At 37.6% G+C, this 18,133-nt stretch overlaps 2 protein-coding genes across 2 annotated transcripts in view; both read right to left on the bottom strand.

Annotated features, from left to right (window-relative positions):
* The window catches only part of cog3 (component of oligomeric golgi complex 3), a 79,151-nt gene extending 69,553 nt beyond the window's left edge, over window positions 1-9,598 (bottom strand). The window contains exons 1-2 of the mRNA XM_028799677.2: window positions 9,382-9,598; window positions 4,101-4,247 (exon numbers count right to left, since the gene is read on the bottom strand). Coding sequence (XP_028655510.2) covers window positions 4,101-4,247; window positions 9,382-9,561 — 327 coding nt within the window. The 5' untranslated portion in view covers window positions 9,562-9,598. The remainder of the gene's footprint in view (window positions 1-4,100; window positions 4,248-9,381) is intronic.
* Window positions 1,177-18,133, bottom strand: part of LOC114650192 (kidney mitochondrial carrier protein 1) — an 88,943-nt gene continuing 71,986 nt past the window's right edge. The window contains exon 11 of the transcript XR_007934828.1: window positions 1,177-1,213. The gene's annotated coding sequence lies outside the window, so the exon portion shown is untranslated. The remainder of the gene's footprint in view (window positions 1,214-18,133) is intronic.

The raw sequence follows: 18,133 nt of genomic DNA, 5'->3' as shown, positions 1-18,133 counted from the left end.
CTGTTAATGCCAGCCGCCTTTCATTCATATCTAAACACGCAGTATCCAACAGCTTAAAAACTAGTACAACATCTGGGAGAGCCATGTTATATTTATGCATGCGGGAGTATCTGCTCAAAATCAACTATATAACTTCCTATATAAACTGTACCCGCCGTATTAATGCTGTCAAAATCTGATATGATCCTTTTCCGCCTTTAAAAACACAGCATCAAGTCTTTCTAGCAGAACACTCATACCTTCATTTTTGAACAGGTCTTCTGCCGAAATTGACATTGCAATTTCTCGCTCTCTCTGTAAGTGACAGTCCAACCACAAGTGCATGTTTTTTCTTTTCAATATCAGTAACCACGTCCATATTAAAACTTCATTTTTCCAGCTCTCGAATGGCTTGGTCTTGTCAATGCAACCAGGATTCTATAATTAGCAGCCATCTTCTGTTATCAATGTTAAACTTAATCAACAATACAATGATGCCTTTGATGTTAGCCACAAACTTTTATTAAACTTCCATCCCAGTACACTCAGGCATGCAACACCCAAGAAGACCACTCACTCAAAACCGCAGCTGTACTACTAATAGGGATGCGGCACCATAATACAACATATAGGAGCACATATATAAGATATCTCTCTATTATAATAAAAAAATCTTGGGACAGGAACATGACTTTTTGGAATGAAGTCCCGTGACACAGAGACTTTTAACATGAGATTCTTTCAAGTCTCTCCATACTTACTACCTTTGGAAGCAAGTCACATGAGACGGTGACTTTTGCCATTAGATACTTTCAAGTCACATCCTACTTACTACGATCATCTAGCCTCTCAGTCATGTGAATGGTTTTGGCAGACACACTTCCTGTGCTCTCAGCTCTTATAAATTTTATCAGGACAATAATTGTATATGTTCTAGAAGGGACAAGCATTCAAAAAAAAGTCAGGTAAGTTATTAGAGATAAAGAAACTAAATTCACTCACAGGCAGTTATACGTTGCGTTGTCACGATGCAAGTCCAAACACGGAATCAAAATTCAATGTGATCTTGAAGAAAAGTTAATTTCAAATATTGTTCTTACTAAAGTTTTAAAGTAAAAGTGAAAATAATGCATATGTAACGATACCCATGAAAATAACAATCTCTTTAAATCGTATATCCAGTTAAACAAGCCCGGGGGGGTGGGCGAGCGAAGTGAGCAGGGGGTGGAGCCCCCTAGTAGAACTTAAATATTTAACAGTAATTATGAGGAGCATTTTATTTTCTTTAATGCCAAAAGTATTAAAGATAAATATTTTCTCTACATATTTTATTAGTTTAAAAAAGTATGTATTTTAAGGGAATTTTATATATTTTTTAATATTTTTCTTGTCACTGAACATTATACCTAAAGAACTGCATTTTGTTAATAAAAAATGAACAGGTAACCCATGTAGACTATAGTTTAATTATAAAAATACAAAAATTAACATTTTAATATAGAACCTAAGGTTTTTCTGCATCGGAAGCTTAGTGTTAAAGTTTTTTAAAGAGATGATAAAAAAAAAAAAAAAAATCAGTACTGGAATTGTTATTGGAATCAGCCAGTCTAGTAACATGATATCAGTAATCGGTATCCACCCTAATAACACTAAATATATAGCTTGACTAAGCTTTGAAAATGAAACAGATTCTTCTTTTTCACAAGAACAGCATTTTGCCTCTTATCACTTGTCTGTCTGCTTCTTTTCTCACCTGTAACTCATAAAGCTGTGTGGCCCACACTGGCACAAGTCACTGGCAGAAATCTTTGAGTTACGGAAGCCTGGAAGGGAAATCACACTCTGTTGTTTGCTCACTATCAAGTCCACAATTAGGGCTGAGACATATTGACAGACTAATGATCATTTTCAACTTTCTCAGATGGAAACCTTGTTATGATGGTTATTTTCTCCAGCCAATCAGGCTTGATTTTCTTCTCAGCGCTCTACCAAAGCCCAAAAAGAACTCTAGGAACACAATAAATTACTCTATCTGAATCAACAACAAGTCCTCTTAAGCTGTTTCTAGAGGTTACTAGTGATACACTAAAGCCTTATATTATTCATTATGCTTTAAATCAGGCATGTCAAACTCACTACCATTGGTGGGCCGCTTCGACTGTCATATGTGCGTCAGCGGGCCGCACTGTAACAAATACTATTATACAAAGTTACTGTAGCTTTCTTTCCAATACTGAAAACTTTAAAAAATGTAACACATTTCCATACAGTCTCCATACAACAGTGTAGAATTAGAGTCTTAGCCTCTTAGCTAGGTCCTTATTATATTATATTCATTATATTATATTCATTGCTTATATAGGAACCTTACAGTGTGAGATTTATTTCTTTTGTCCCGACACTTGGCATCTCTTGTTAGTAACCAGTTCGTCAATATCAGGCTTGAAATCTTGTGCAACTGCAACTTTTATGAGGGATGAAAGGTGCTCAACGGTTAAGTGTTGAGCGATGTGGGGTTTTTTGGTAGCTTTCATTAACGAAAAAATTGCTCACAAAGGTAAGTGCTTCCGAACATTGACAGTACTCTCGATGCCAACTTACGGATCTGCACATATGAGGATGGCAGGTAAGCATACAAGCCTGGCACACCAACTTTGTTGTATTTTGCCTTCAGAATAGAATATGACTGCAGTTCAATCAATTCCATTTGGATATTCTCAGGCGCATTCTCAACGTTGTAAGAGAACAGCGCAATGCCCTGTTTGTGTGAACTGAAGTCACGAAAATGCTCACTGAATTCATTGCTCAGTAATTCAAGGTGGAAAACAAATCCTTCAAAAATCAAATTTTACTTTACTAAGTTTACTTCAAAGTTTATATTGTAAAATAAGCCAATATGCAAAAAGCCACCTGACCTACAATAATTTTACAAACTCAAAATCACAAAAATATGTTAATAAACAACTCACCAACTTCTCACGTCCACTTCAGATCTTCAGCTGTAGTCTGCACTAACTGTTCGTTACAATATTAGCACAAAATTACATGAAACTAGAGCAAAAAACGTGAACATATGCGGGCTATTACAACTCGTGATGGTCAGTTCTGCCCAGTGGCCAGTCTCAGCAGCCCAGTCAGTAGTGTAGCCTTAGCAGGGGCGGCTCGTGGCGGCCCTGGGCAGAGAAAGAATCGGTGGCCCTTTCGCCTGGCAATGTCAATACGGTATCTTATGCACGGCAGATGGCCACATCCGTTGCGGACACTGCATAGCCGCCTCGTGCTCATGACATGCTTCTATATACGCGTGTCCATAACTTGAAAACCAACTGGTGGCCCATGATATTCTCATTACGGCAGAACGTTATAATACTACAATAATATACTATAATACTACATATATACTGCTCCGACTCTGGCGACATTTGTAAATACAGCGTACTAATTAACAAGAAACACAATTTTTTCGGCCACATTGCTGTCAGCTGTGTCGTCATTTTCTCTTTCTGTTTTATATTTAATATATATTGGCGTGGCGGCCCCTGGGATTTGGCGGCACTGTGCAGGTGCACAGTTTGCACATGCCTAAGGCCGCCCCTGCTGCCCACTGCTGCAGCCTAGCACTTCAGTTGTGATGCTGCAGCTCATTAACTTTGGTCAAGGCTCGTGGCTATACTAGCAGATGACGTTTCCAGTACAGTAATGCCATGGGAAAACGTGCTTTTGTCAGAAGGCAGAAGTAAGAAAAGTCAGTAAGTAACACCAAAGATGCAGAATGATTCACGATAGTAATCATTTTGTACAAGTTCAGTGCTAACTAGGATCTGTCATGCGGGCCGCACAGATTTCTGTTGCAGGCTGCAGGTGGCCCGGGGGCCGCGTGTTTCACATGCCTGCTTTAAATAACACTGTATAATGAAGGCAATAATTTTATCATTATATTGTTGTCATACAGTAGTCTTTTTTGTGAATCAACAGCTGTCAAAAGTTTAATGTAAGTTGCTGGTTAAACCCTCAATGTTAACATTATGATTAAAACATCTTTCCCACGATAACACTGCAAAATCAAAAAAATAAATGATGTAAAGCAAAAAGGGAATAAAGTAGCTACATAAAAAACAAACCTGTTGTGCTGTTTCTATTCTGTCCTCCTCCATTTCTAGAGCACTGAATCCCTTAAGGAGAATATCCTCAGTTGAGGCTGGTACCGTTGCAGTCAATGGAATAGAAAAGGAGTGCGATGTCAGACTACAAAGGTCTTCAATTGGAAGCTGCAAAAAAAAAAAAAAATGATAATAAAAAAAAAGAAAAATAAGCTACTGTATACAGCAATACTGATATGCCCAGAAACAACCAAACTTAAAGAGTTAGACTACATTGATATTATACTGTATATTATCAATGCATTATCAATTTCCTGCCTTGTTATGTATTATATATCATTTGTACGTATTATGTATCATTTGTTATGAAAGAGTGTGATTTAGACACTATATAGCGCCCGACCCAGCACAGACTACACAGAGGCACATGTAAAAACACACAGGCAATACACAGTCCCAAAGCTCTTAAACCACAAACACACAACCCTTCTTCTGGTACCACCACTCCTCCCAGGCAACCTCGTCCTCTTCCTCCCGATTCTAGCTCCTGAGTGGTGGTTGCTGGCCCTTTTTATAGGCCACCCGGAAGTGCTTCAGGTGCTTGATCATCTGCTTCTGACTGCACGTCTGAGCGGGGCTGTAGAGTTGTCCAGGCTGGCTCAAGGAGCCATGCAGCACCCCCTGGCGGTCACCCCAGATCCCAACAGGGCTGTGGAGAACTCCATCTCCAATGGAGCCCTGTCGGAAACTGAGGCACCATCCTCAGCCAAGGAGGCTGCCACCAAGCGTCCCGGGGAAGGTATTGAGCAGTCCATGATTGCTCCCCCGGAACTTGTGTAGAAGGGCATCCTGGCCAGGTATGGGACCCGGCTGCCTGCCACAGGAGCTTCACACAAACTGGTAAACTGGTATAAGGCCTTTGAAAAGTCCTAGAAAGAAGGCCAGGATCTTCACAAACCTACCCAGAATAATCCTCATACAAGGCAGCTTGACTGCAAAGCTTACTCAACAGTTTTGGCCTACAGAGACCCTAAAGGGTTTTTGGCTTCAAATGTTTAAAGTGTAAAGCAATGTCTCAAAATATCTAGGTGCCTCTCAATGAAAAAGATAAAAAACATAAAAAACAAATTCTGACATGACAAACAGTCCACAAAAAATCTTTCTTAAATGAGAGTTTATATAAAAATATATCAAATTCAAAAAGACAAAAAAGGATGTCAGAAAAGGCAGTAAAAATGCAACAATCCAAACAAAACAAACTGCAACTCTCTTCCCAGTCTGTTTTTAAAGGGCTGAAGGAATTACTTAGCAGTGATGCATGGGGTGGTCTCACCTCTTGCAAACACTAAACACAAGTAACATAATGACATTTAAATAGACAGTCCAAAGTATCTTTAAACATTACAAAAACAATAACGCAATAAACATAGCTACCAAAAAAAAAAAACCAACAATACAATATTAACAGAAATGATCGTAACAAATGACCAATGCTAAAAAATGAATGAAGAAGACAAAGAAATATAAACTTCACTAAATCATATTATTAACAAAGAGGAAAATTAATCACATTTTGACATAAGGCAGTGATGGAAGATTTAAATGTGGTTCAGAGTCGAAGATCAAACATTTCAAAAGTGTGGCATCATTTCAAAATCATATATGGAAAAGACCTACGAGCTCATCGGGCATGGAAGTGAGAGCACATGGAAAAAGTAATGTTGATCCATCTAGGGATAATCTAGCAGCAGGCTCAATGTCAGTTCTTCTATTTCTCCTGGCAGCTCAAAATCCTTATTGACAGTGCAGAATCTGTGTTATCAACATGCAAAATGTCTACTGCAGAGGGTTGTTTTTAATGAAGGCAACAGTCATTGTAAGGTAAAATGAGGCTTGAAGTGCAAGAAACTCAATTCATCTTGCTGTCTTTTGCTGCCATCTAGTGGATTAAATTGAAACAATACACTCTAGGCAATCTCTGTGTATGCTGAACAGTGGCATTGACTTTCTACCCTTTGATGTTGACTTATCTCAACAACAGCATTCAAAGTGTTCAGCTAAACCTTACAGTTAGTAACAGAATTTGTGGTTATGCACTATTTGTCAAATGTAACTTTAGAACATACTTGTACTCTTGCTATGAAGCAAGCAATACACAAGGAATAAAACTTCTAAGCATCTCCACAAATGTTGCATCTACTGGAAACCCTCAATCAATCAGTCAATCAAGTAGTAATCAATCAACTAATCAATTAATAAAATAGTCTTTAGTTGCTGGGCAATTTCTCTAACCTCGTTTCCTTCAACAAGCCATTAAACTTCCTGGTACAGTGAGCTTCTGATCCATGTGTGTAATCCGAGTTCACCAGGGAAAACCTCAAAGAATGCAATCACATATCATCTTCAATCTGTGTTAACAGGCTGGTGACAAGGCTAAACATGTTTTTCTGTACATTTGACCCAGACATTTTGATTCCTAACAAAATGGAGCAAATATATGAATGAAATAGGCAGAAAGCGGCACAATACAATAAAAAAAAAATTAGGACAAATGCAAGAAGGAAAAAAGCAGGAATAATAACACCGAAGTAATTTCCCTATATCCACTACAGGTGATAACTATACAAACACAGCATATTTTTACAATTTATATAGTGAAAGAAAACTATTTTATCTTTCAGTATATTATTGGTTGTGATCCAGTGTGGAATTCAGTTACCAAATGGGCCTGTGGTAAATCTATAAGGTCAGTCCCTGATCATTCTCTCAACAACATGCAGGGAAATCCTGACTGGGCTGCATAAATATTTCCATCTTTCCTTGAATGCTTTTGTTAAAATTTTGACAAAACTGAAAAAAATGTTACAGTAGATGTAAATTATGATTAATAACTTCTGAAAAGGAGTCGTTCAAAGTATAAACGACTCACGTACTGCACAGCTTAACTCGAGGGTGAGGGGAATTGGAGATGTTGAACTGTTGTAGTGCTTAGATTCTGGAAAGCATTACACAGTAATTTCTCTACCAATAAATAAAGACCCTATTAATAACGCAATTTTCTGTGACTGGCAAATTATAAAAAATATGGTTTGAATACTCAAAAATAAGTAAATATTCAAATATATTCTAACCTACAGAAGGTTAAACGTTCAAAGCTCTACTACTTGTACGTTTGTACTTAAAATGCATTTGAGTTCATCATTATTACTAATATTTTTGATTTTTTGCTTCTGGTGCATCTGATAAAGCTTGCGGCACTAAAGACTTGACCAGCTTCACTTGAAAAACACAGCCCATCACAAAAACAGGATTTGCTGTGCATGGAAAGGGACGTGAGCAAAGAGAAAAGTGGAACCCCAGCAGTTCACACACTTACTCATACAAAAACGCTCCCAATTACTTAAACACATTAAAAGCACTTGATACTTTAGTCCCCTGCACCCGCGCCCTGCCCTCCATTCCTCAGCTGATCTTCTCAGCTCAGTCAAAGTGATACTCGCCTTGTCCACCATTATTAGTGCCCAGTGAGCATATGTTCAGTGTTATGGACAACATTTATAAGGATAAGAAGAGCTCTCTGCATGGCAGAAACTCAGTGAAGCAGTGCTTCCTGCATCATAACCTTCCTTCAGAGGAATGGGGGTAATAGTTTGACCATGTTACTTATATAAGCTGCTCTTTACAATAATTTTTTTTTAATTTATTTTCTTTACAAAAGTTTTATTTACTATTTAAAAAACAGCAGATAATTTCAGAATATAATATTGTTTCACAATTTTGAATAATATCTTATTTATTTATACTGATATAGTTCAAATCTGTTATATTGTAATAGATAAAGTTGTTGCTATTTCTTTTTATGGTTATTTTTATAAATTAATTGACACTTTATTATTATTATCATCATTATTATTACACATAGTTAAAATAATCTAATTTGTTTGCAGATGTTATTATAAAATATAAAATAACTTTTAATATTTTCGTATTTGCCTTATTTTTCCCAGCCCAAGGAGTGGTGCTATTTATCGGTCACAAAAATCGGTTATCAGAAATCACAGACTATTTGTCTTAATCAGTATCAGTAATACAAACCTCTGATCTAATACCAGTAATTTCAACTTTCTTAATTGCAGGTCCAATTTACGCAGACATGAGGAACTACTGCATTTCACAAACTGTGTGGAAATCAATCAGATCAATTTATTGCTTTGAATGGCATTTTCTTTTGATTGCTGGGAGGTATAAAAACAAGCACTCAATTAAAAAATAATAGAAGTTCTGGAATCCGTTTGTGTAGAACTATTAAAAAATGTTTACATTTTTAGATGCTTCATAATATGATTAACAAAACAATCACATCCATACATAAAGTACATCACAAAAACTGACAAGCACACATGATCAAATTCTCCTTGTGACACTTTTAGTTTCCTATTAGGGAGTAACTGCTTTTTGAAAATTCATAGGACACCTCCTCTGCTTAGTACAATGCCAGGTAAAATGTTAGCATTATAGAAGTTAACTTAACGTCATTTGTGCACGGATTTATTTCTTGAACAAATTTTTACATGCAGAAATTCTGAATAAATGATCGCAGAACATATATATTCTTCGTGTTTCAAAGGTCTATTCCTTCTACACATCGAGGTGTTCCAATTCTGGATGAGTAGTTGCACTGGGTTTACGACATGAGTCCAACCCTGGGTGGGATGCCAGTTTATCGTTGCGCACGCACAGACACAAAATAACTTATTCTTCTGGGGCCTATATGCAGTCGCCTGACGGATTAAACCCAACATGTTTTAAGAAGGTGAGAGGAAACCTCCTTGAGATCGCAGACAAGAACTCGGGCAAACGCTAGGGGAACGTGAAAATGAAGTAGAAGCAGACAACTCATTGCTTAGGACGAGGCATGCAAATCCTCAACATCGCAAGCACAAGGTATCAGGAAGTGCCTGCTTCTGATACCAGGATTTCTAGATAAACTGCCTGAATCGAACTAACCGCACTGGACAAACAACTGATCGCAATAAAATAAACTTGTCCGCAATTTTATAAGAACTGTGCAAACAGGCTGGACACTTTTCTCAACGTTAAGAACACCTACAGAACTGTGAATAAGACTTGAAAATGCTTTACTTCAGGAGCCCTGCAGACTGTCCTCCACTGTTTCAAAACAACCTTCAAATGACAACAATTTAGGCAGTCAAATGTTTATTATCTTTATGAAAACAGATGTTTTGACAAGTCCCATCAGCAAAGAAAAAAAAAAGTCTTTCAGTCACAGTTTAGCTCTCACCTCTGTCGGGAGTGGCAGGTTCTCAGCCGCAGCCCGAATCTCCAGGACCGAATCGATCTGTCGCTCTGTCAACGGAGCCATTGCATTAGGTCTGTGGTCCCATAATGAGAGTTTTTCTCTGGTTTCCTTCTCACCCGTATCTAAAAGAGACAAATCCATGGGAACCCCTGTCGCCATCATTGTCAACTCCGTGACGTTGACACTAACCCAGAATTCTGTTCGGTAGGTAAGGCGGCGGTGACACCTACAATTTGCATACTACCCAATCAAACCCGTAAAGCCGTAATTGACGTGTGCATTTTAACCAATCATATAGCAGGATACTGCTAAAGGCGTAACCTCTGTGTAAACTCCAATCGGTAAAAGTGTGGCAGAGTGTTGGAGCTGTCAGACTTGAAATCTGTCCGGAAGCGAGTTTGTTTTGTGTTGAACAGAGAAACTTGATTTATTTATTTATTGATTGCTTGTACTGATTGTACATTTTCGTACAATATATGTGACAGTCGAATTTGGAAAAAAGGCTGCCAAGGCTATGGACTGTATTTATTTGCCGTGTTCTTGTGTTTCCCTTTCATTCCATATACCAAGCCAACAAATCGGCTTTTCCTTCTTTGTATTTGGGATAAACTGTAAATACCGCTTTGTCGCAAAGGGTGTACCCTGCCATTTCTTTTCTGAATTTAGCACATGTCTTATGCTTCTGTAGAAAAAAAATAAAGCGTTTCTGTGTAATTTATTTAAATGCTGTTACCGCGGTTATAAAAAGCAGAAATCCAGAGAATTCTCTGTCTTTATGTGATGCTTGGTATTAATTATCATTGACTTCATATTATCGTTTTATTTGATATTATAAACGAAGTCTGTTAGATTTAATCGGGTATGACAGAGTTGGCTGCGGAGTCGGGGTTATCAGTTCTTTGTATTTGTAAATGGCTTTGATAACTCTTGCTGTGTAACAGTTCCGGATTCTGGAGTATCACACATGGGCCAGGTGCGTGTAGTTTGTGCAATGTCCTCATGTTTGTGTGTGCTTACTCCATTCAGCTTTAACGTCCTATAGTTTCGGTTGATTGGTGACACATAACGTTCTCGCTATGAAAATGTGTGTAGTATTAAGAAGTATTTAAGACTGCATGAATGAATTTGTAAGTACTTGAACACATTGGATTGAAGTTATCGTTTGGCTGCTCAGGATATTCCACTGAAGTTTCTATAAGGTGGCTGTGTTGTACATCTCAGTTTGTTTCTGTAAAATCCAGACCAGAACAAAGTAAAGGGAATGTGAGCGACACAGTTGCTGCATAGCAACAAAATGATGTAAAGTAAAATATATAATCTTTCAGTTTTTCCCCAAGAGTATTATAGCTGTTATCTGGTAACCAAACAGATTCTGGGATATTGTGATTAGTGTAAGTATAGCACAGAGTATAGATTGGGGTGTCAAATTCGGATCCTGGAAAGCCACACACATTTGTTCCAGCCACTTTCCCCACTATTAACCAGTTATTGCTACCAGTAGAACAGCTTTTAGTTAGTTTTAATTGACTTTCTTATTAAGATTCGGACCTTTTAAGTGTTTCTTTTTTATTAGGTAGCAGGTAACAAAAATGAGAAGCAAAGTGAAGCAACATGTGACAAGCTAAGACTGGAACCTCAAAGTCCAACCATTTTCTTAATTAGGAGCCAATTCTTGTTATTAGTGAAACCAGTTATTTCATTCCATGACTTACTGGTCCTCATATTCTACCACACCAGACATTGTCAAAATTGTTTTTTCTTTTTTCTGAGGGCACCATTAAAATGTTTTCAGACCAAAACAGATTGATGTTTTTCAGACTTTCACCTGATTTACACACAAATGCAAATCAGTCAGCTTGTTGTCCTGGCTCGCTTTGCGTGTCATTATTGTTTCCTGACTAAGGAACGAAAGCAGTTAGGGTTTCTTAGTTTTAAAAAGCCAGTCATTTAAAAATGAAGGTAAACAAAGTGTATTTCATTATCAATAGGAATTGACTAGTTATTAACAAAGTGGTTGGAACCAAAGCCTGCAGACACTGGATATGTCCTGGATCTCAGTTATTTTTATACTGTTTTGACACTGTTATTTTAGATCAGGGGTGAACAATGTCATTTTTTCTATCCCATTTTCTTAATGAGAAGTCAATTATTGCTAATACAGGACTCACTGTGCAAGTAATATTTTCTGCTTCATTTTATGTTAAGATTTTGAACCTTTAATTGCTTATTTTAGTTGTGTAACAACTACATTCACTGTTTTTAATGGCTCCTTATTAGTATTAATATACAGTGCAAATGACAAACGAACCAGCCGTTCTGCATCTAACTAGTCTCCATTTACATCTGTGTATATTCATCATGCACTATTTGGTGTAATAAAACATTAACGAGCCATGGAATTAAGTAAGATCTGTTACTGGCAAAGATTGCCTTCTAATTAATCAACTTGGTTGAAACAAAAACCTGCAGCCACTTTGGCCCTTCAGGAATAACATTTCTCACTCCTGGTTTAGATCCTTATAAATAGTGAGTTGCATAAAATGTGCACATTTAAGTAATTCAAAGCGTTACCTTACATTTTATAAGGTGCATGAATGAAAGAGACATGCAGTATTACGTTTTTGAGTAGTATCATTCAAATTCCAAACCAAGTTGGGACTTTATGCCAGTTTCCCGACATCATCCAGGTAGGATGGATGGCTTCTGACATGTACTGAGGCTGAGAAGGTGTCATATTACAATGTGGCCGGATCTCTTTTTTTGTTTCTGGTGTGCTTGTCATACTAGAATGGGCCCCCAGTTGTCACAGGCAAAGAGTCGCTCTTGGTCTCATCGTAAAAATAAATTTTTATTTACACATTACAAAATACAACCGATGACATTAACATTTTACTATATAACAGTCTTACTCATTTTACATTTCCATCTCTTGACCTAAAACCTCTATTCCCGATACATTGTATGAAGAATTCCTATTATTGACATATATTTTGGTGTAATTCCCATTCCCCATTAACCGGGCAGAGTGGTGGCTCTGAGGCAAGGTAATCGGAAGGTTGCCGGTTCGAATCCTGTAAACGCCAAAAGTGACTACTTCATTAGGACCTTGAGCAAGGCCCTTAAGCTGCAATTGCTCCATCCTAGGTATGACGTTACTCTGCATCCAGCCCTGCATGTAGGCCCTCCAACCTGCAGGGAGAAACCATTGGCACTCCAGACACCATAAAAAACCTCACACTGTCCCACTCCATCTGAAGTAGTGTGGTGCTGAGGTGTCACCCATTGCATGGCTGCACTCGGGTCCCACTCTGGGATCCTGAGGTGGCTCGTCATGTGGTGGGTGCGACAATGCACTCTATCAGCACGTGCTCCTAACCTCTCTCTCTCTCCCATTAACCACAAACCTTTCCATCTCTCCTTTGCAGCTGTGAAACTCCATCTCTCAATATCTCTCTTTATTTTTCTTTCTATTTTGTTTTCCAAATTGTTTTTTTACCCACAGGACATGTGTGGTCACAAACCTTCTTATCATAATACACCTTGCATCCCATATGTACTTCTTTGTTAAGCTGATAATTAGCCATATCAAAAAGACCTCCCTTTCACTTCTTGCATTTCCATCTAGTCCCCCCCATTTCAAAATTAACCCATATGACAAAATAAGAGTCTGTTACCATTCAATAATCCTGTCACATTTGCTCATACTTCTTATGTCCAGCTGCACTCCCTAAACACATGTCTGACTGTCTCCACCTTGTGACAGTCTGGTGTTGGACATGTATTTTTGTGTGTCAAACCTTGTCGCATAATCATCACCACACTATCATCCAGTTTAAATCCTTTAAATTATTTTCTAGTCCTTTTGGTTGTACCACTTTCCATACCTCCACTTTGTTTTCAGACTCTGTTACTCCTCCATTGTATGCCTGAAAGCCTTATACAACTTTTTGTTTGCAGCATAAAGTCTGCAAATTCCTTGTATTTTATTTTCACTTTTGCTGCATATTCATAGTCATAGGTGTCCGTCAGATTTGACTATACCGTCAAAGTCCTCATTACAAATGTAAACCATAGTGCCACGAAATATTCAGACTTGTGTACAAATCCTAATTGTAAAGCATTACACAAAGATGAATAAAAAACACGGTCCATTTTTATTTGAATATCTATGATATCCCTTCCTCCATTTTCCACACTTCTTTCCATATCAAACCTTCTTCTCTTGTCATACCTGCATCCCCATACAAAACGAAACACCATTGATTTAACCTTAACCCCCAAATAATGAAGCAAAGGAAAAAACGTTCCCAAATACATACATGAGGACAGTATTAGTGACTTTCCAATTAAAGTCAAATTTCTTCCTTTCCACAAATTGAGTCTATGTTCTGTCATTTTTATTTTGTCTTCCCAATTTCTTTTTCCACTTCCTGCCCTATAGAAATTGATGCCTAAGATCTTTATACAATTGTTAATTGAGAGTCCACAAAGGGCATCTCTTCTTTCTTTCCCTTTACCAAAGCACATCATTACTGACTTGTCCCGATTTAATGTGGAACCTGTTGCTTCCTGTAAAATCTCAAAAATATCACAAATCTTAAACAAATCTCTATCATCCATAAGAAACGAGGTCACGTCGTCTGCATATCGGGATACCTTCAGCCTCAGTCCTCCAATCCTGGGCAAGACTAGGCCTCCTAAATGCTCTTGGTCTCACATCTCTCTATTTTAAGTCCTCACATAGAGAAGCTTATATTTAAATCCACGGCCTTCAACTCAGAAGCAAATAATTATCAGCTAAACATTAGAGAAATTGTCTTGTCTTATGACATTTAAGCATCAGCTGGGTGGGTATCACATTACACAGCAGCAGACATGTTCTCCCTTTCTCAGTCTTGCTCTCCTCTCATCCCTGTTATGTAAGAAATGGATGGACGGATGAGCAAACTAGTGTCACAAATGGTCCCAGATGTCACACGCAAGAATACTCTAAATAAGCCATAATTGTAAAAAAATCTTTCCATCATTGGAGGCAGGCCTTGTGCTTGTCAGTCACAAGAATCTGCTGCTTGGATATACCATGTGGATGTACAGTCTAATACATACTGGATTTATTTAAAAAGGGGATTTTTTAAGAAGATGGGTAATTAACTGGTGTAGCAGTTGTAACTTAGATTATTTGATAACCTACTAATACACCTTGCTAGCTGACTGAGCCATTTAAATTTTGTTGTACCCCCCATTTAAAGTGTGCTTTGGTAGTGCCCTCCATTTAAACAGAGGTAGTCCATTAGCAAGCTCTTCTATTCAATTAATGTTAGGAGAGTGATAGGGATTTCTAAGAATCTTGCCCAGTGTCTGTTGTCCCAGATTCTCAGAGGTGCCACTTGACATGGAACTTTGGGGAGATGTGCTAATTGAACTACAACCTCACCGAGACCTTGGCCTGCTTACCATAAGAAGCACTAGTATTTTGTTGCGTTACTTTAGACTATTAGATGTTCACAACAGGAAGGCATTTAATGGTACTTCTAAAAACCAACTACATATAAAGTTTTATCCTAGGGTTGTATAGGAGTAATGTCATCCCATTGTGTTGGAGCAGATTGAGTTTTTTTTTTAACATCATTAAAATTTAAGACCTTTATTAAAAGTTATGGACCACTATCAATTTGGTAGCAACTGGCAAGTATAACATACACCATAAGGCAATAATTGGAGTGGCTGCTGTACATGAATGGTGAAAAATCCAAAGATTCACCTAAACCAAGATAAGAAAAATGTTGCAGGAACATTTTATCACTTAATTTTTCTAGTCTTCTAATCCCATTGTTCTTATTTCCTTCTCTGATAATATGATTAACTATTGCTGTGTCAAGTATGCATTTAATTTTGTATCGTAATGGATATTGCTTTATAAAGTATAGTTTGATAGTGTCATTATTGTCACATAGACAGAGTCCAGTGATGTTTGTTATTACATGTGGTAATAAACATGCAATGCAGCACCATAGTTTAGTGGCAGTTACATAATGACTGATATCACATCATACGATGGCCTTCCACTTAGGAAAAATCCTCACGCTGAAAACTATTCTAATCTATAGTTTGTCCACAAGAGTGTTTATTGTCATTTTTTCTTTCTATAGCCCATAATTGCTAAAATGCAATATCAGTATAAGTTTGTGGCAAGTGGTCCCATACCTAATCTGATTATTTGAAATTGTTGGATTTGATGAGCATTTTTTTAATTTAATTTTATTAATTTCTAAAAATATGCACTACAAAATTAGTGTTACAATATAAAAGTCAAGAACATATTTGCTATAATCAGAACGACCAAAAAAATGTCAGTTCAATCCAAAACACAATCAATTCAATACGTCACAAAAAGAATCACAACTTGTTCATCTTACCCAACACTAAAAGCCCCACCTTTATTCAGAACAGAGGGGTTATAAAATAATAAAATAATGTGTTAAACTTCCTCATATTGCATAAAGCAATAGGTGTTAGCCAGAAACGCTGGCAATAATACAGCAGATTTATTTTAAATGAATTCATGCCAATTTTCCAAAGAAGTTCCTTGCAAAGTAAATTGAAAATTTTATCTAGTGTTTGATAATATAAAATTTCATTTTCTCATTGAGTTACAGAGGGTGGGTTAGGATTCTTTCAGCTGAATGAGATTAGGGCAGTGTTTTGTTTACTCCCAGTTTGACTGTTTTAACTGCTTTCATTAATAATTTCCAGTCTTCAACAATATTCACTATCATATTTTCAATGTTTGTTTATGTCATTTATATACAATAAGCAAAAGTAGTCTACCTAATTGAGACCCCTGGTAACCACCATTCTGAACATCGCTCCAAGATAAAGTTGTCCTACTAACTTGCTTTGCTTTACTATGCTTTTCCAACAGCTGTAAAACAATTATTTGATGTTTCCCACAATGCCTTTTGCCCTAGTTGTGGAGCTAATTCATCAGCTTTCTGAAAATACAAGTAAATGCCTAACATGTTTACACTACAAATAATCTAGCTGTCATTTAATTTAAGTAGGATTCTAGTTGTGTAAGGAAAAGAAAGACTAGGATCAGAGGTACAGGGTCTCATTATATTGTAATTAAACATGTGCCAGAAGTTCCCTAGGTCAGGTGAACAAAAAGCTGCCTGTAACTTATATTAAGAACCCAGGGTTTAAAATAACAGGTACACCTGGAGCCACTAGGTGGAGCTCTAATTCAATGGCTCCTGGAGTTCCATGGGGCAATCCTATGGTAAAATGTTACAAAGAGCTGAGGGAAATGATGTGAGATAGATACAGATATATAGTTAGGTGAGGTAGGTAAGGAACTATATAGCAGACTACCCCCACAGCTTTGCCCACGTAGAAGTGAAACAGAACAGCAAGGAGGGCCCTGCCCGGCTCCCTACTCCTGACGTCACGCTTTCCCCCCTCCCCTCAGTCTGCAACCTCTGTCTTGGATTAGCACGAATATATCACTCCTGCAAGCAAACTATGATTCTTAGTGCGATGAGAGAATTCACAAAATCAACCAGAATGTCCAAGCAAATTCTAGAAAAAAGCCCGATCTAAATCCGTTAAGTAGCTCTTTCGTTCGCTAGCCAAGCGGATGTAAGATATGCCCTGAGACTGGAGCGTGAGTGAGGAGGGCCCCATCCCCCTCCCCTCGACCCGCTGCATCTCTCTCAGATTCGTGCAAATAAACCGGTACCGCAAGTGAACTATGATAGATCCATTAAGTAGTTCTCTCGTGAAAAGCGGACAGACATACAGACAGACTTTGGATTTTATATATATATAGAGATAGATAGGTTAAAGGCAGTATATGATATATAAACAGATTGATAGAGATGTGAAAGGCACTATAAAATGGATATATAGATGAAAGGCACTATATAACAGATAGATACATAGATGATAGGCACTATTTGCATTTACCTATTTGGCTGACACATTTATTCAAGGTGACTTACAACATTTATGATACAATTAGTTACATTTCTTTTGGAGTATAGGCAGGTTAAGTCTCTTGTTCATACTCACACAGTGGCTCTGAGGCTAAGGATCTGTGCTGGTATCCCGAAGGTTGCCGGTTTAAATCCCCGTCACTGCCGAAAGTGATCCTACTCTGCTAGGCCCTTGAGCAAGACCCTTAACCTATAATTGCCCCAGGGGCGCCGTACTATGGCTGATCCTGTGCTCTGACCCCAAGGGGTATGTGAAAAGTAACAAATTCCTAATACAAGAAATTGTATAAGGTGAAATAAGGAACAAAAAAAAAACCTTTAACCACTATACTACATGACAGATAGATCTAAAATCTCCTCTGTTTAATTCTTTTATATCTGTTGGTGTTGGTCCTTGCTTTGGGGCTATTATGCGAGGGTTCTCCTAGTGTTTACAGTGTCAGTAGTTGTGATCTGCTTTAAATGTTCCTTCACCCAAGGTAGCAGTTAAATGTGATTTATTTCAATATGGTAGCATTTAATGTGGTTTAGATAGTGGTGTAAATGCTAAGTATTGATTCACACCATACATATGTGGTGACTGAATGAATGGACAAATTATTTGCTTCTGTTGTTGCTGTGCTTCTGTGAAACAAGTTCAAAATAAATTCGAATGTGAGCATAAGCATGCTTTGTGCCCTAGGAACCAAGTTACCCAAACTATACTATTAACATTTCAGTAATTATTTACCGCTCTGATG

The sequence above is a fragment of the Erpetoichthys calabaricus genome, chromosome 4 (genome assembly GCF_900747795.2).
Source record: "Erpetoichthys calabaricus chromosome 4, fErpCal1.3, whole genome shotgun sequence".
Classification (NCBI taxonomy): Eukaryota; Metazoa; Chordata; class Cladistia; order Polypteriformes; family Polypteridae; genus Erpetoichthys; species Erpetoichthys calabaricus.
The sequence above is the reverse complement of the archived record's forward strand: the minus strand, read 5'-3'. Positions and strand labels throughout refer to the sequence as shown.